Source organism: Streptopelia decaocto (genome assembly GCF_964273445.1).
Source record: "Streptopelia decaocto genome assembly, chromosome: Z".
NCBI classification, from domain to species: Eukaryota; Metazoa; Chordata; class Aves; order Columbiformes; family Columbidae; genus Streptopelia; species Streptopelia decaocto.
Genome location: NC_138657.1, coordinates 1,366,840 through 1,386,778, shown reverse-complemented (window position 1 = coordinate 1,386,778; position 19,939 = coordinate 1,366,840). Strand labels below are relative to the sequence as shown.

The 19,939-nt window shown below is 39.7% G+C and overlaps 1 protein-coding gene across 4 annotated transcripts in view; it reads right to left on the bottom strand.

The window, feature by feature from the left end:
- MCTP1 (multiple C2 and transmembrane domain containing 1) overlaps positions 1-19,939 on the bottom strand; it is a 231,233-nt gene that overhangs the window by 110,693 nt on the left and 100,601 nt on the right. For all 4 annotated transcript variants that reach the window (XM_082074225.1, XM_082074226.1, XM_082074227.1 and 1 more), the window contains 3 exons: positions 16,851-17,015; positions 15,079-15,209; positions 1,995-2,181 (listed from right to left, as the gene is read on the bottom strand). In XM_082074225.1, coding sequence (XP_081930351.1) covers positions 1,995-2,181; positions 15,079-15,209; positions 16,851-17,015 — 483 coding nt within the window. The remainder of the gene's footprint in view (positions 1-1,994; positions 2,182-15,078; positions 15,210-16,850; positions 17,016-19,939) is intronic.

Below are 19,939 nucleotides of genomic sequence, written 5' to 3'. Positions count from 1 at the left end.
TAATGCCTGTTTAATTTGTAAGGCTCTGATGTTCAGCTACAAATGGTTAAATGACAGTAATAGAGTCATTTTCCAAGGCTATTTGATCTGATGGCGAGGTCAGCTCATTAACTGTTTTTGGCTGCAGGAAGGGTGCAAAATACATTTCTCAAACGGAGGCTACATTTTTTTAAGAGGACAAAAAATAGACCCCAAAATACAGACGCTCCATGGGGAACAGAGCACCTTGCTAATCGCACGCTCTTTCTTTGTATCGGTTCTGAAGTAGAGGTAAAAATACCAAAGATAAATCAAACATCAGTGAAAATAAACTATTCGAATTTTCATTAATCCTCGTCATTTCTCTCTTCTGCTGTCCACTGGTAATTTTAACAGAAACAGAAAACATTATCAAAAAGGTTTATCGATGCTAGAGCTTTCCAAATAATATATAATATATATTATAATGAGAAATTCATGCCTCTGCAATATGAACATCCTCCAAAAATATAAATGTTTTCAAATGCATGCAATAATGTAAATATAATAAAAGAGTCCTATGCATGAATATGTAAGAAATGGAAATAAATAGATCAATCTTACACCACATAATTATGCTTTACACTGGGGACAAAAAACTGAGAATTTAGGGAAACCAATTAATAATACAGAGTCGGAACATGTTTCTATACTGCTACTAAATTATCGAAACCATCAGTATCACTTGACTGCCATATCATCACACAAAATAATCCACAGAAATACGATATTGTTGCACTTGGTAGCAAGAAGCACGTCACCTCAAAAACACATCCATTGGAAATTTATTATATTTACAAAGATCCCTTCTGACCAACACAGACTGTCCTGGTGGATTCCAAAACGTGCAATAACTCTCCTTAATTGCAATTATTTTTCAAAGATGGTGCACAATACCTTAACTCTCAGTTGGTTTAGGAATATTATGTTTAGCCTCACTAAGTCACCTCTATTAAACTGTGTTTATGATAACACTATTGGTGTATGAGTTGTACAAGCATTAGCAGACAGCTGATTCAGTGGAGATAGCCAGAATAAATTTGCTGAAGCGCACATCCTGCTAATCTGTTTGAAGAATATCGTACAGCATTAGTACCAGCACTTCATGTTATCTGCACAGCCTGATAAGGTACATCTTTATTAAATTCAGTTATTGAAAGGATGTCAGTCATGGAATAAGAATATTTTAAATTCTAAAAAAAAAAAATTAAGCAGCTCTTTGTTAGTCAGAGCTTGGTTTAATGGCTGAGTGTCTAGAGAAGCCTTTCTAAACACCTGGCAGCATTGTACAATAAAAGCTTTGTAATTTTAAGTGGAAATAGCTTTTTTTTTTTTTTAATTTCTCCGTGTGTAGTGAGACAGTTACTTTTAGTGATTTAGGAATTATCGAATGCTGGAGTAAGAGCTCCCCTCTCTGTTGCTTTGATAAAACTACACAGATTCTGTGTAATGTGAGGATGCTGGGAAATGAAAATAATTTGCTTCAGAATAGCTTGAAATGCAAATATTGTTTAAAACAATTATTTTGATGACAGGAAACAATGCTCCAGCCCCTAATGTGCAGACAAAAAATGAGTTTTCTACCCCTTTAGTAGATTCTAAAAAAAAAATAAGCTGAAAACTACTGGCACCTCAGACCACTTGGCATAAACACTCGCTAAAAACTGTGTAGTCACTGCGTGTCGCCTTATTTTGTGCTTGCTAAGAACCGTCTGCCTGGCAGTAAGATTAACTTCTTTATGTCACATGATGAGTTACTATGTAAAAACAACCTTACTGTATAAAGAGGATTTGTAGCCTTCTTGACGTTACCTGTACCAGACACGATAATATGAGCAGTTATTTTAAATGATTGTGATTGGTGAAGTGTGATCAAGATATAAGGGGTGTTTTTGGATTCGACCCCCCACCACGTACTTATTGTTTATATAAGCAAATGTTTTGCAAACAAAAGGCAAAAGAGAAGAGCTCCATACATATCTCTTCAGAATCTCCTCTCGCTCCTTCTGGTCCTCCAGGGAGCTGACGGAGAGGTCGGAGATGGTGACGGCGGCCGAGGCCGTGAGGGTGACCAGCAGCACAAGCCATCCCTCGCCCTCCTCCAGCGGCAGCTCCAGCTTGTGGGTCTGCTCCTTGCTCAGGGTGGACAGGTCAACCTGGCACCTGCGAACAAAATATTCCCCGTCAGCGGGTGTTTTTTTCCACATCAAGCAGGAGCACATTGGCTTGCTTGGGTTCACTTGGAGGAAAAAACAAACCAAACCAAACCAAAATGGACCAAAACCAAAACGAACCAAACCAAAACCAAACCAACCCAAAACCAAGCCAAACCAAACCAAAATGAACCAAAATAAACCAAAATGAATGAAACCAAAGCCAAACCAACCCAAAACCAACCCAAAACCAAACCAAATTGAAACCAAAAAGAACCAAAACAAACCAAACCAAGCCAAACCAAACAAAACCAAAACGAACCAAACGAAAATGAACCAAACCAAACCAAAACGAACCAAACCAAACCAAAACTGAACCAAACCAACCCAAAACCAAGCCAAACCAAACCAAACCAAAATGAACCAAACCAAATCCAACCCAAATGAACCCAACCCAACCCGACCCAACCCAACCCCGAACCAAACCAAACCAAACCAAACCAAACCAAACCAAACCAAACCAAACCAAACCAAACCAAATCAAAACAAATCAGCTGAAATTCCTTCCCATCTTCTTGAAGGATTTATCTTCTGCTTCAGCCCATGCTGCTCACTTGATGTTATTTTTTTTTAAGGCTACAATCTGTTACACATGTGAGCAATAAATATTAAAAATAATGTATAGACACTAGAAGTGAGCTTAGCTAACACAGTCAAAGAGAATTTAAAAAATCCAACTTCAGATGCAAATTGTACTTTTTAATTACACCTCATATAAAGCATAAATTTTGATGTGAACGTTTTTGATACCAATCATCAAACAACAGTAAAAATCCTCTCTTAAAAGAAGAAAGAAAAAAAAATAAGTCTGTGTGGACTTAATTGTGATGGAGTTAACGTGACCGAGCACAGAAAAACACGACTCGAGCGACACCCAAAAGGCTTGTCTCTCCTGCGCTAAGCTTGCGTGGATCAGGGTCAAAGCTTTGTGCAGGCACCTGGGATAAAATCCAGTGCTGCAGCCCCCTGTATAATAAGGTATCTCAGGTAGTAATGAGCAGGGACTGCTCACAACTGAAGCCCATCCACCCGGCTTGATCCCTTCGTGAGTAACCCCGCGGTCCCCACGCTGAGTTAACAAAGAACGGCTCCGACCTGCCAGCAACCTCCTTAGAAACACACAGGTAGGGCAGGGAGGGAAAACAGTGTCTCTGATAACAAAGAGCTGACCACAAGCTTTTAATTAAAACAAGAGCACCTCAGGGTTGGTAATTAGTCTGTGCACAGCTCAGATGTTTTAGTATTTTAATTTGTATCATTCACAGGCTTCAACTTTCCTAGACTGCAGCTCTGAGCATCTCTGAAAATTGTAATGTAATACCAGCTTGCACAGCACAGGAATTCCTGTGATAAAGTATTATCTGCAATACTTCTACTGATAGCATCCCTGAGTAATGTTTTGCCAATTCATCACTCTAAATAAAAACAAAAAAGTAAGTGAATATATTCTATATATAGTTAAGCCACCGAATACTCTTAACAGCAATTATTTAATGTGACAAGCACATGTTCTATATGCCACTCTCACTAAACTAAACATCTAGCAAACTCTTTTCATAAAATGTCAATTGATTTTGAAGAGAAAGATAATGTGGTGACCGCAGGGCCAATAAACTGAGAAAAAGGTGGCAGACATGAATAAATAGGCATTTAAGGACAGGAAATAGCCAATTATGAGAATAAATGCTGCCTCATAAAATGGGCACTGTGCTATCACAGGCAGATTAGATTTGCTACAGGAAAATTCCCTCTTAATTTTTTTCTTTTTAAACATTTACTGTCTGTTGTGCAGCTGTCAAAATTAAACTACCGCAAAGCTCAAACAGTAACAAGGTTCAATTATTTTACAATGAAAAAAAAGTCTGACTGACATGGCATACTGAGATTAGTGTTTACCTTTTATTTTGAACTCTTTGGATGATGAGTGAGAAACAAAACCAAAAACAGCAAGGAAAGACTAAAGCTGTTGCTGTCAGTGCAGACTGATGGTCAATACAAGTTTTGTGCACATACATTGCCTGTCAATTTTTTATTTAGGCTGCAGTGAGGAGTATAAAGTCCTCTGTAGGATGACAAATATTGTAATGAAGCATTCAAAGCTGGAGCAGGCTAAGATGCCCCTGGTATTACATATTCTTTCCTAGTTTATTTCAAAACAGATACCTCTCAAAAATATGTCTGCGACAACACTGAGACTTTGATCAATAATCATTGAAAGAACCAGTCTAAACTCTCCTAAAGTCGACAAAAGATTTAGAAAGTCATTATTATAAAAGTGTTGCAGAAATAATCCACCCCTCACTCAAAAATAGGCAACAAAAACCTGCTTCCACTGGAAGAAGAAAACCCTACATGCATCAGAAAACTGCAACGACTGTGAGGTTACAGGGTAATACATGAGAGCTACAAGCTCCAAGTTCTCCAGTTCCTGAATTTACCACTTCTGCAACATTAGCAGTCCATGCTATTTTTTATTTAGGCTAAAAGAAGCGACTGACAACTCGATTTTACCCGTGCACCGTTCCTACAGCTATGAAATATTCCTAATAGCACCACATCTATAACAGATTGCCTGAGAAATACGTCTCTATTGTCTGCCTGATAGATCTCCGTGAACGGCCCGTCACCTGCTTGTTATTTTGTAAAACCATACAAAGGGTAGGGAGTGATCTGGAAGCTTTTTCCAGTGAAAGCTTTAACTATTTTACAGGAAAAATACCCTCTGAAGGGCCCTCAGGTAATTAGATAGAAAACTAAGGTTATTCCATTAAGGAGAGTCACCGTTGAGCTTTATGAACATCTCGGTTAAGAGCATCTCTGTGTGTACAGGTCAAGGAAAGTGCATTTCTCCTCCAGCCTCGCAGGAGATGCAGCTCGTGTCTAACTGGAAGGTGCCGAGGCTCAGGGAGAGCACCAGGAGCACAGAAGATTCAGTCAAAAGATGATACTTTCTAATTTATGGGTGCTTTAAAAAAAATTGCAATATTTTTTCCATCAAAAGTTGAGTGTTTCATTAAAAAAAAAATCAACTTTTTTTGCTCTCACACTAAATCAAACCATCACTAGTTCTACTTTGCCCTCACCAGATCTTTGCATGGGACCAATGAAAGAAGCCTGGTTTTACTAAGGCGTTACTTAAGCACTTCGCCTATCCTAGAATAACCTCTATAGAAATCAGTCAGAAACCCAAAAAGTCCTTTTTGGATTAGATTTCCTCACAAGCACTGAAGCTAACAAAATCCTTCCAAAGATAAATAGCTTTGGAAAGTTCAAGTTGACAACGCCCCTTTACGTATTACTGAGAGTATATGCAAGTATTCCAAGCTTGAAAGCTTTAGCAATGCTTACTTTCACACCAGTTAAGGTGTTCTCTTAAAGGACATTTGTCACCTACAACTGTTTCCATGGAGAACAAAGGTGTTTTGAGGATGAAGGTGAACTTGAACGCTACTAGAAGGTGGTGCAGAACGAGCATCATGGTGGTAGAAATTTTTGCCTTGCATTCTTAAACTGAGGATCATGAAAAATTACATCCATTTTCAGAAGGCCGCAAGTTGCACAGGACCGGCAGCTGTCACACAGAAAGCAGGAGGCAATAGTCATTTTGGAGAATTCGTTTTCTCATGGAATTACTGTTTATACATTGTTGCTGAAAGAAAATCTCCACAGAATCATAGAATCACTTTGGTTGGAAGAGACCTTCATGATCATCGAGTCCAGCCATAACCCAACTCTAGGACTAGCCCATGTCTCTAAGAACCTTGTCTAAACACCTTTTAAACCCATCCAGGGATGGAGACTCCACCACTGCCCTGGGCAGAATTGTTCTCCACCTGTGAAGAGTTCAATATGAAAAATTCTGGCAAAAATAGCCATTAAATGCACAGACAGATTTTCAAGCATGGCTACAAATCACATTTCAGGGAATTTTGCGTTTTTTAGGGCAGGTTTGAGTATTTGGCACTACTCTGCTGCTCCACATGCTGTGGTTCCTTCAGCGCACACCAGTGTCACCACTGGACGTGTTGGAACCACTGGGACCATCCCCCGAGCTCGCTGACCCCTTGGGAAGAGCCACATCCCCCAAAATCAGCCTGAACATCATCAGGCACATTGCCAATCTGGATTTTCAGACCTCGAGAAATCTGAAGGGAGAAAAACCAGGTGAGCACCTTGAGCTCCTGTTGCAGAGGACCATGGAAAGGTGGCTGCAGAAACAGGGCACGGCTCCCGTGGAGGAAGGTTTGAAGATTTAAGGGGAACCCACCACTTTGCTGAAACTGTGTTCAGTGCGTTAATCGTCCAAGCTGCCAGAAATACATTTCTGATTTATTTTTAATTTGAATATATCTGGCCTTTGGTTCTTTTTATGCCTTTCTTTACTCGGTTGAAAAAGCCTTCAGTACCCTGTATCTTCTTCTAGTGAAGGTACTCATAGACCATAATCATATCTCTTCTTGATCTTCCTTTTGATATGCTAAACACCTTCAGCTCCCTATACATTTCCTTGGAACACATCTCCTACAGCCCTCAAATGACTTTTTGTAACTTTTCTGATCCAGTGAAATTCTCCTGCATCCTTTTTATAGTGTGGAAGCCAGAACTATGTGTAGTATTTTATTATCAGCATGTCTAAGAGGTAAAAATCACCTCCCCTCTCTAGTTCTAACAGAACCTGGAATGTAAGACCGCGTTGGCACCCTGGTGAAATATCCTTGCTAATGAATGAATTACAAAGGTAGCGACATGACATAGAAGGCCTCTTAAAAGCCAGGTGGCCAGGCAAGGGAGAGGCAGCAGATAGCGAGATCATTTTCTCACATGACAAAATAAAGCATAAAAGAGGAATTGGCACAATCCTAAGTGATAGGGACAGAAAAGCACCACTTGGCTACAACCCAGGCAACTTAATTATCATCATGACTTGTTCAGGAAGACAGCCTTTTAACTCCACTGTGATCCAGGTCTATGCTGCTCCAAAGGATGCCAAGGAGAGGAAACTGTGCGATTCTGCAATTAGAACTGAGCTGGACACACATCAGAAGCAGCGAGGCATGAACTGCTACAATTTGTGAGACTCCCTATCCTTTATCAGCAGAGTACAATGTTCCAGTAAAACCCAGAAACAAACGGAGAGGGGAAATTCTGCAAAGCGCCGACGGAAAATGACATGGCTCAGAGAGACAGGACTGCAGTAACGTGAAGTTCTTGGGGGAATCAGAGCGTGGCACTTTTAAGTGTAATGATAATGAGAAAGAAATAAAACAACAGACCCCACACGCTGCTTGGGCAGGCGGTGGACAGAGGTGATGGACTGAAAACCAGGGGAGCTCCCGAAGGTGCTGGAGGTTGAAACTCGCTGAGTAGGACAGTGATGGAGGGGGTTGTGGTGGGAGCTCGGGAGGCTGGAGAGGACGCCGGGGGCCTGAGGACGCACTGCAGAGCTCAGTGGGAACAGGGAATGTGCTGCCAGCATCCCTGCAGCGAGACACAGACACAGAGCAGAGCCTGGCGCTGGGGGATAAGTCGGGCTTAGTGGTGGAGATACCAGAGCTGCGTGAAACACAGGACAAACACACTGTTCACTGAGCAACGCCTGAACGTCAACAAGTGTTTATTGCTTCCTGAAAGAAACACAGCCCATGCCACAACATCCCGTTGATGGATTTTGAAATGACCAGTTAACAGTCTCCTATGCGTAGCTCTTCACAATAAAGCTACAGATTTACCTTTGAAACGGTGCAGACAGAAAAAAAAAAAAGTACTTGTGGATGTTTCGTGGTGTGGTATTTCCTACGCTGTGCCCATGGCACGACCAGACACTAGAGCCATGCACTGTCAGTGTTGCCACCACTGCAATATTTTGCACCAAATTAATACTTTCCCCCGCTAAACAGAATCACAGAATCACAGAATGGACTGGGTTGGAAAAGCCCTCAGAGCTCATCCAGTCCAACCCTTGGTCCAACTCCAGTCCATTGACTAGATCATGGCACTAAGTGCCATGTCCAATCTCAGTTTAAACACCTCCAGGGCCGGTGAGTCCAGCACCTCCCTGGGCAGCCATTCCAATCCTGACCACTCTCTCTGCACAGAATTGCTTTCTCATCTCCAGCCTCAATTTCCCCTGGCAGAGTTGAAGCCCATGGCTCCTTGTCCTATTGCTGACTGCCTGGGAGAAGAGACCAATCCTCGCCTGGCTAGAACTGCCCTTCAGGTAGTTCTAGAGAGTGCTGAGCTCAGCTCTAAGCCTCCTCTTCTCCAGACTAAACAAGCCCAGCTCCCTCAGCCTCTCCCCATAGGGCTTGTGTTCAATCCCTTCCCCAGTCTTGTTGCTCTTCTCTGGACCCACTCCAGCACTTCAATGTCTTTCCTGAGCTGAGGGGCCCAGAACTGAAGACAATACTCCAGGTGTGGCCTCCCCAATGCAGAGCACAGGGGAAGGGTCACTGCCCTTGTCCTGCTGACCACGCTGGTTTGGATACAGTCTATTTTGAGACCAGTCTATTGCTTTGATGAATATAATGTCTTTGCTCCTACACAGTTCTCCATCACAAGCTGGTCCAAGCAACTTTGTAAGAGCTTTCGCACAGCTCCCACCTCTGCCTTCCAGAAATCCTACAAACCATACTCCACCCCCTAACCTGGTCTTACACTCAATACCATGTTCCTCACAACTTGGCAGCCACTTTTCCTTCTGCTTTCCTCTTATTTTGCCATTCCCACTTCATGCCATGGAGTATATTTCCACAGAGCGTCAGAAGAAGGATCCGTAAACACAACCCGGCACACATACAGCATTCTGTATTTCAGAATACATTGGGGAACACTATCAATTTTGCAACAGTACGTGACAATAACAACTGCCAGCAAGAATTGTAACTACTAGAGTATCTTGTAAGAGAAAGTTACTGAAGATTTGGGAGCCAAAACCAAATGGTTTTTGGCTCTCTAGCAGAACAGTAGTGCTTCTGCACTAACAGAAGTTGAAACATGCGGAAACAGCACTAAATAAGGTGTAGAATACCCGAAGGCTGAATTTTGAGATGCAGTATTTACTTCTAATTCCCTCTGACAACAACCAGGAATGGAGACGGCTCAGCATATCTCAGGTTTTGTCAAGGGCAGGTCCACCAATAGCCTATTTTTAGATTTTAATGCTTCGGGTAAAGTCTTCATTTTACATAGAGAAATGCATCTGCAATAATTTAACTTTAGTGGCCATGTATAATGAACGAACTATTATACACACAGGCTGTTGTGTGCTCGTCTATGTTTGCACAGGACTACTGTGTAACTCAGAGGTGCATACAGTTCAAAACTCAAATTACAACAGTGTGTTGACCGTCATGTTTAAAGTTTGAAAAGAAGATATCCTTCCAAAGTTACTTCAACATACAGAAATTTTCTAACCACCACATGAGAGATAATATTTGGAAGACCACCAAAATAAAGCACAATGTGCAGTTCCAGAGGAACCCGTTTTCTCTCTAGAGTTTTGCAAAATTGAGAAAACTTCAAGATTCATCAGTTTCAAGATTAACACAGACTTTCACACCTACTATTCAAAACCTCTATCTTGGGCAGCAATATTTAAAAAGCAAAATTGCCAGTATTTTAACGTTAATCACAGCCACCACAACATTGAGGAAGAAACATTAGCAGTATATTTAGTATATTTAGTGTCCTTCGCTCAACTTTATATGTGTGTTGGAGTATCCATACACAGCTTTACAGCACCAATCAGTTCTGTCTGATAACATTCAGTCTCTCACAATGAAATTACATTGATTTCAGTGGGAAAAAAAGGAAAAAAAGTTATAAATATTTTATATAAAAATCCCACTTTAGTTTAGAGCTTTGGGCAGTGTATCCCTGTGCTTCAGATTAATAACGCAGCACCACAGGTTATATATTGCTTGTATTTACGTGCACCCCAAAAACCCTCCATGGCTTCATTACCATGAAAAAAACTAAATAAAGAAGACATAGCAGATTAAGTGTTGAAAACCTAAATACTTAATTTTCAATATTTTAGCTTTTGTATTTCATAACATCTATTATATGGTCTGTGCCTGTAGACACATGCACACAAAGTTGATCTGAATTTCCATGACAATATCCAGAGAGATTATGGGATATTTGTGTTTGCTACAGTTAAAATTAATATGTAGCTTTAATTAATATACTATAAATAAGGTATTTTGTTCTTAATTTGCATCAGATGGGAAGAAGGTAGTAGCATCCATAAATACTGATGAAAATAGATATAGATTAAGTCAAAAGTAATTTCCTGGCACAAAATATCAGTAGAAGTCAATGTCATTTTAAAGATAAACACACATTTTTCATACCAATAAATAGTGCTATAAATTCTGCCGTACTGGATTGCAAATAATTTCAGCTGAATAAAACTGCATGACATGGGATTTACTTATCCCGTGTGTTCACAGAAACAACTTGTTCTCTGACAGCACTCATTCTTGGCAATTTATTGCAGCTGTCAGCAGCCAATTTGTTCAGATTACTGCTATGCATAAAGGTGTAACAATCATGAGGATTTATTAGCTGATTATCGTAAAGGTGACAGTCAGGATCGCCTTCAAAAACGCAGATGATAAGAAAGTTAAATAATTACATGAAGATTAAAATCATTTCACTTTCATTTTCATCTTAGTATTACCTCCATAAACTTACTCCAGTATATGTTTTTAATCACAGGAGTATATTGACTCAATACGGAAGAGAAATTATTTACTCGTAGCAAAAAAAATGTGAATACTAAATGTACTCAGACTGAAAAATATGCACACATACATACAGTGACTAATACTGCTCATGTAAGTTCGCAAGCTTAATTGAACATGAGAAGGCCGCCCCTATGGCTTTAGATGATGTTGCTTTCCAAAAAAAGAACTTTGAGACCTCATGTCTTTGGTCCTGGAATGTTGTTTTTTTTAGGAAATGACATTCAGAAGAATGTCTGAATTTAATCTCCTGTATGATGAAGCTCAGTTCTAGTCAAGCCCAGTGTTTCCTCATAAAAATTTGTATATGATCAGAAATCTATTTTCCTTGAACCTTGAACCTTTCCTGTAAGGTAATTCTCCAGGATTTTGAAATCCCAGAATAAACGTTGAAATGGTTCTAGGATTTCCGTTTTTTAGAGTATTATATGACAGAAGTTCACAAGATGCCACATCCTTTACACTCTCACAGAGAATGTACACAACTGAAACTCAAATTAATTTTGTAAGCATGTTATGCTCAAAGTTAAGGATGGAAATCGATCAGCCAGCGTCTCATTTCAGGAACCACCATGCTGGACATGCCGGGGCACTGAGATGAAGACAGAGCTTTACTCTGGTTCTGTGACAGACGTATCTTGCTCCTTCTCTGAATTAGGATGCCATGCTGTCACTCTTGACCTTCTAATACCTTCCTCCCTCTTAGAAGCCACCCCTTCCACTTCCATTCTCCTCCTGTCATGCCCCCGCAAAGCCAGAATCTCACTTCCATGCCCTCAGCCTTCTCAAACAGAGAACCACAGTAGAGTTTGGGTTGGGAAGGACCTTCAAAGCTCATCTAGTCCAACCCCTGCCACGAGCAGGGACATTTTCACCAGCTCAGGTTCCCCAGCTTTCCTTCATCTTCTTGCCCTCAAAACAGGACCGCAAGCACTCGCAGTCTGAGCACATGTGTCATCACTGCCTTGTCACACTCCCAGCTTCATCCTGGCCCTTACCATGCTCCAGCCCAATGAGTATGGTGGTACCTGCAGGGCCCACAGGAGTCTACGCTCCTGACTTCTCACTTCTTCCATTTCACCGAAGCGCAGCTGAGACAGAGTGTCATTCCAGGAGAAGTTATGACATTCTGCTCTGGAATAAAATCTGCAAGCTACAGAGCTCAGCACAGCAGGAATATTCCAGTTCAAGCGAGCTTCCCGTGTTGTTTTCCACGAGGAACCTGGAGTTCCAGCTTTCAGCCTTCCACTCAACAACACTGTCCCCCCACAACCAGCTCAGTTTGGAAGTGCTGAACCCCTTTTAGGGATGGCACTTTTCAAAGAGATCCCCTGGTGAAGCAGCTCGATGACACCTATTTTGCATGGGAAATTCTGCTGACCTTCATGTGTGCTCTGCAACAGGTGAATAAGGAGGACACAAAAAGCCAACACCATGGATGAGAGGTGAGAACTGCCCCTTAAACAACATTATCCTTCTGTTTTCTCAGTTTGGTCTGCTGTTTCTCTCAATTGGGCATCTCCTTCAATCAAGTTTGGCTCCTCCTGAACCACACTTGGGGCAAGTAGGACATCTTCAAGAAATAACTGTTTTCCTTTGAATTTAATAAAAATATTCCTATATAACAAAAGAGCTGCTGCTGGAGTACTACTCAAGAAAGTGGGAAGATCACAATAAAACAAAAAGGAATACTCTCTATGATGAGCAATGCTAGAATACTACCAGGAAATCTTTTGTTTCCCTCCCACAGCTCATTATCACTTTTCCTGGATCTTGGATCAAAACACACGATTTATTACATGTGCCTTCAGAGCCACAGAGACTTAGTCATGGAGTGCGACTCGCCGTGCTTTACAAAATTAACACACATTTAGCACAGCAAGTCTGCAGTGTCTGTACCAGAGTATTTACTGCCTTTAGAGGCAGCCTCAAAATGAGAAACTGGGAAGGGAGGTCAATGTAAAGTGGAGCTGTCAGGTGCCGGTGATTTTTATCCACAGTGATTGGAAGAGAGCGTTGGGGAGGGAGATTTATTAAGACCTATTTTTGCATTCAGATTGAGCTTGACAAATGACAAAGTTTTTCACGGAAATCCTCATGGAGAGGAATTTGTTTGCAGGTTGCATTATCCAGAGATAACGTACTGACAGAAGGTGAAGTGAGAGTCTGAAAGGACAAACTGAAGAGGGATTATATATACACTGACAGCAGAGAGGTCAAAACAATCAAGAGCAGCAAGATTTTGGGAAAAAAAAACCAAAAAAAAACATTGACTTTCTTAAAATCAGTCATATGCTGCAGACGCACTTTGTTCAAGGAGCATCTTTTTTTGGTTTGTACAAGAATTACGCCCATTTAGGAAAATCACAGAAACAAGGTTCTCCCACGGAGAAATGTTAAAGGATTCAAACATTCTTCTTGGAGACCAGGTTCCCATGCTATTAATTTTTTGAGGCCTAAATAAAATGTAGAAATTATTCATTACGTGAATAATAGCATGCATTTTCTATAAAGAAATAGATGCACACTTAAGATGTACAACTTTTTTAGGTATCTGAAAAGCTACCTAAGCAGCTCATGTGTTTGAATTTACAATTTTTCTTCCTCTAATCTCTTCCTCTATCACATTCGTATTTAGATTGCAAGTGCCTTGGAGCAAAAGTGGTGTCTTTTATTTTATGCAAGGCTCTTAAAAAGACTTTATAATTACTGGTACAAGTAACAACATAAGTGCTGCTTTGATGAGAGTGTTCTGAAAAATTACACATGAAAACTCTGAATCTCACCTTCTTTTGGATAAGAAGGTTGAAGTTAAGCAGAAAATAAGAATAATTTCCCAAGGTGTATCACATTTTGAAGTAGGACTAAATGATTATGTTATTTCAGAAAAATAGCTATTGTTACCATCTGCCCCGACTGAAATCAAGCAAGTGAAAAAATACAACATAAAATCCAAATATAAGCATAACACTCCATCCATAGGGTTTCATCATGTAAAATAAAATGCTACTGTGTACACTTTTGAAAAAGTTTTGTCTGATATTAAAGCTTTTTGTTTCCCACAGACTCTGTATGTATTCTGAGTTACCACAATTTACGGTATGAAATAAACACAGAATATTAACCAACTGATCTAACTTGGTAAAGAAAGCCACTACCCTAAATGGAACAAGGGAGAGGAAAAGGTTCATAGAAACATAACCACATTGACATCAGAAGTGTCTGTGAGATTTCCATTCCTGATTTTAATTACCAAAAAAATTAATTCTACTAGTTAATAGCATCAATGTCCTAGTGAAAGCACCTACAACCAATATATTAGCAAACAATCAGAATATATAGCATTGATAATAATTACTATTATTATGAATGCATGAATATCAATTAAAGCATGATGTGAACAAATATCTGAGCTTTCAAAATAACACCAACTTTGCACAGTCTCTGTAACAACAAGACAGTGTTTTCTCATTAGCTAGAAGTTAGTAGTAAAAAACATCAGCATCTTTCATCTTCCTACACAATAAAACCGAGCACAACTACACAAATTTACACCATTTCTTGACCTCTTAAGACAGAACCCAAATATTCACTTCTCCTGAAAATTAATTAGGTGAATGATCTTATTTCTTTTCCCCAAAAGCTGTATGTAGTCCTTCAAGATTCTCATTTCATTTGCCAAACAGATTAAAACCCAAGGTACATAATTTTGGTCTTATGCGCCTATTAGAAGTCACGAGACCTATTTCTCCTCCAAGCCGGACATTGCCAAATGGAACTTCCTGCATCTTCATTATTGCTCTAAATGCGGGATTTATATTTTGGAAAATCAAGTCTATCAATTGGTAAAAGCTGCCACCTACTGGTCAATAAAAATTATCTTACCCCATCAAAGTAAAGATTTACATCAATGCAGCCAACTGTACTGACACGTAAAAAGAAAAATTCCTCTCCTACCTTAAAAAAAAAAAAGAAAAAAAAGAAAGAAAAAAGAAAAAAAAGCAAGAACAAATGGTCATAAGAAGTAGTTTCAATGGCAAAGCTCATTTTAATCATCTGCTCTCATCCCTGGGGAACAAGAAGGCTGTAATTGCACAAACCTGCCAATAAAATCATCCCTTTTGCCAACATCTTTGTCCCACACGGTAATATCAATAATTCCACCTCGTTCTTCATAGAGATGAAAGTCAAACTGCTCTCTCCACTGAGGATTCAAAGTTTTTGGCACAATCTGAAAGGAGAGCAAAAAGAAAGTCATATTGCGTTGCGTAGGCATATGCTTTCTTGAACTGTAAATCTGATCATTAGAGTCTGTTCAGAAAGTTTTTTTCCTTTGCAGTATGAGCATCTTAGGTGGTGGGAACTAAAAAATAGTAATTAGAAAATACTGCTGGCCAGTTCCCTCATGCCCCTCTGACACAACAGCAACCTCCAAAATCCTGCAACCTGTCACCTTCAAAAGATTCCTGAACAAAGGATTTATCCTGGGAATGGATCCATTTTTCTATAGAATAATTATGCCCTCTCTTACGTGTCAGTTTGCTGCAAAGGTATAAGTCTGAGCCTAAAGGAAAACAAAGCACCTGCAATGACAAGGAGACGTTGACTGTACGTATTTGAACAGAAACAATTTTATCACCTTCTCTTTCCCCAGATGCAGTAATACTGGGAGAATGATGATACTACGGTTTACTTTTTATGCAATACTCTTCTTTTTCAAAACTGTGTTTTACTTCCTTTCCTTTGCAACTCAGATCAAAGTCGCTTTCTCAGTCATTTTCAGTACAGTTACTTCTGACAAAAGAAGTAACTTCAATGGAATCCAGTCCATGTACTTCTGACCACACTCTGCAGAACGGAAAGATTGCAGATTTTTCTGTCCTAATGCAAAAGCAGTAGTCACAGTAGTCACCTCTGTCCTGAGCGATAATGGAAACTGTCTGGTACCTTCCCTACGTAGCAATCGCTCCTTTCTACATCTACCAGTTCCACTGGCTTGAAAAAAAAAACCACATACACACACAAAAAAGAAAACCCCAACAAATAAAAACCAAACCATAAAAAAACAACAAACCAAAAAACCAGAAAAATCAAAGAGGATTAAAAATGCTACGAAAATTTTTAAGAATGCTAAGCAAGTCTCCACAATAATTTTGTGCTTGAACAAATGTTTCTACCTCCTAAGGTCATGCAAGTAACATGGGATAGGACAAGAGGAAATGGTCTCAAGTTGTGCCAGGGCAGGTTTGAATTGGATATTAGGAACAATTTCTTCCCCAAAGGGCTGTGGGGCATTGAACAGGCTGCCCAGGGCAGTGCTGGAGTCACCAGCCCTGGAGGGGTTTAAAAGTCATTTAGATGAGGTTCTTAGGGACACGGGTTAGTGCTGGAGTCAGGTTATGGTTGGACTCTATGATCCTGAGGGTCTCTTCCAACTCAAATGATTCTACATATAAAAATCTTTAATGAAACTTGCTGAGGCAAGTGAGAATAAAAGCATGACATTGATTTGAGGATAAGACCCTGCAAAAGATCCAAGAAGCTGCCTGCAAGACGTACAAAGGTGGGATCCACTTGTCAGAATTATGCCACATCTTCCCCCTACCAAGAATGAGCCATAATGGGAAAAAAAAACCCAATACAGTCTGTATGGAAAAATCAGGTGTGCCTCTCAACCACCCCTCATTTTCCAGTGCTACATTCTTCACCGTCTAATCTTATTTTTATTTATAACAAAATAAGAAAAAACATCTAAACAAAGCTCCATGTGCCAAGCACAATGAATCTCCATCGCTACTGGAATAAGTCACACAAGCCAAAAACAGGAACAAAACATTTTGAATGCGGCCATCTAGGTCACAGCTAAAATTACCTTGCTCTTGTACTTCTGGTGCCCCAACCGGAACTTCACGTAAGGATCACTGAGTCCATTTGCATCCATCGCCTTTAGTTCACGACCTTCTATTAAGGTTACGCTGACAATCCCTCTCCATAGCTGAGATTTCCTGTGCAGGTCTGAGAGACGTAAGCTCTGGGTCTGAGATGTTAGGGAAATAAAAACATAGATTTCAGTTAAAACAATTCCAAAAACTTCCCCTTGCATTTTAACGTTCAACATCATACAGCTATGAATGGAAAACAACCATGTTAAGCCATTTTGAAGTTATTTGACAGTACATATGCAAACTATATTACAAAGAATTACTTGGAGAGAAACAAAACAGTGACAAATATGCAAGTAGTGTCATATACTGCTTCTGCAGAAGCAAGCAGAACAAGTGCCACTTAAGGAAATGTTCAGAAAAAGAGTGTTTTTTTCCTGATTGACTTCTTTCTGTGCTGATAGAACTAATAACATTAGAAATGGATGTCACAAAGTCTCTTCTATTAGTAGCGTATGATTGAATGAACTTGAACAAACACTAAAACATAAAAAACAGTGAAAAAAAATGAAACTTCCATTCAAACAAAATAAAGCCACCATGAGGTGTATGGACCAAGGAAAAATAAGTCAATAAACTCTCATGCACATGACAACTATCTCAGCCTATAAATGATGTGGTATTCCCAGAAATAGCAAGGAAAACTGAGTTAAATACCAACACTTCAGTTCAAGAGTTTCAGAACAAGACGTTGCGGTGCCTCTGATGGGAACTGTGCAGACACTTGTGGATGGTGAACCCTCAGCTGCAGATTTTGAGGGTTAAAATAAAACCACATGCCCCCAAATAAACCAGATGGCCACAGCATCCACCAGTGAACTTCTCCAAGGGTGGGAGAGTGGGACATAAGATCAGCTCCAGTTTGCCCTGAGCTACAGGGATACAAGGCACCAGACTGGGAAGATCACCTGGGCACCCCGAGGTGGGCAAACACGTCCCAGGAGGAGCAAGGTCACCAAAGGCTCTCACTTTTATCCCAAAATTGCATTAGTTCAAGGTTATTGTGTCTAAAATCAGAACACTATGTACCTAAACAGTATTTAAACTCACAGATTATTCTTCCTAGGAATCAAAAAAAAAAAAAAAAGTGAGTCTACATGTATACTCATCTATAAAGATATCAAATATATGCATTTTATTTATCATGCAACATAGTTTCAGCAAAAAGGCTTGGCAGGCTCAGCAGTCCACCATACAGGAAGAGTTGCGTGTTGGTTTCATCATTTTGAAACCCTGGTACCTCTGTCAGAGGCTATCCATGCAAATTTGGTTTGAATCTTTCAGTTACAGCTATGCAAGTGGGGCAGGAATTTTACTTTATTACCCAGAGAAGATTACAGAAAGTGCACTGTGGTATAATCACTGGGGTATAATCTGGATGCACCCAGAGAGAAGAGTTATACACAAGGACTGTGGCCACTGGGGTTGGAACAAACACAAACAACATGCTCTTAGCAGTATTTCAGATATCATATTGGTACGTATTTACATTTTCTAATGGCTATTCATTCCAAGTAGTACAGTTACTGGAAAAATATTTCACTATATTTATTAAAGATTCCTCTTCCTGAACGGAAAGATTTAACTGTGGAGAGATTTCCCACAAATGTATTGTTTCTCTGAAGGCAACCAAGGAACTGTGGACTGAAAGTGTAATAACCTTTAACTTAACCTGTGTCATGAACAGCAGTGGGACACCAGAAAGCAGAAACTCTACAAAAGTTAAGGCACAAGTGGGAAACACAGTTGCCAGAAGAGATTTTATTTACAAGATGGGAACATTATTAAATTTAATAAATATTTTCTTGGCAGAAATACCTCTTCTTTGTGGGTATACAATCAACATTGCAAAGACTTGTGAAGAACTGGTAGGTGTTTGGGTTTTTTTCTTCTTCCAGTTTCTTAGAAAGTTCAGAACAAAACACTGAATAGTAAATAACTAAAACTGACTATACCCTGAAACATAAGGTGATAATAAAGAAAGAAGAGACAAGGCACATTTAGGAAGGTATTTCATACTGCGATAGAAGCAGTGTTGGCAAATAATACACAATTGTTGGGGTTGTTTTCAGGAGTTGAATGGGAATCCAAACAATTTTCAGGATTCTATCATGGAAAGTAAACATGACTTTGCATTCAGAGCTCTTTCAAAGTCAAGCTTAAGCACAACTGCACAGCTCTCCACTAATCACAAATGAGACAGTGAATCATTTAGAGAGTATACTTGATCTAAATTCCACATTTTCAACAGCTCTTCAAGTAATTTGCTGCATTAGAGCAGCTGCCACCACATAAAACACGCTGATTTTTTTATGACCAGTAGGGAGTTTCACCAATGTGGGTAATTTATATACAAGGTGGCAAGATCTGAACAACGAAGCTCAGAGCACAAAGTGACAAACGGGTTGGACAGGAGTTTACAAGAGCCAGGTAGAAACCCTGGAAACATGAATATTTGCTGGGGAAAGCCCTTTTTGGCCAGATCTCACAGCTATGACACACAGGACACTTTGGCATGTTGACCACCAGTGAAACCACTTTTTTCTTGTTTCCAAGTGAGATTGAACAGCATCTGAACTGACATCTAAAACAAACTTTTCTTCCAGTCTAAGTCATCCTTATCCTTGGAAATCACAGACACTGACATAATCTCTAATTTCATAAATCTTTCTTGGAGGAAGCAAAGTAAATAAGAATGTTTAGATTTCAAGTCAAACTTGACAAAAAAATAATAGATGGAATAATAAGACTGATTTCAGATTGTAGAGTTCTTCCCTCATGAATTTAATTTCATAGTGCGATACGGGTGCATCATTTTTTAGGTACATTTTTAGATATTTAAGCAAACTTCTGCAATCCAGCCCACAGCAAGTTATTTACAAAGCCAGAAGGGAAATGAGGGCAAAACAAATAAATGAACACAGATGTTTCCAAATTTCTCCTATGAAGGGATATTTCTGAAGACTAATTCTTAAGTAACGAATTTCAGTCAGAAAGCAGGTAATGTGTCTGTCTTCAT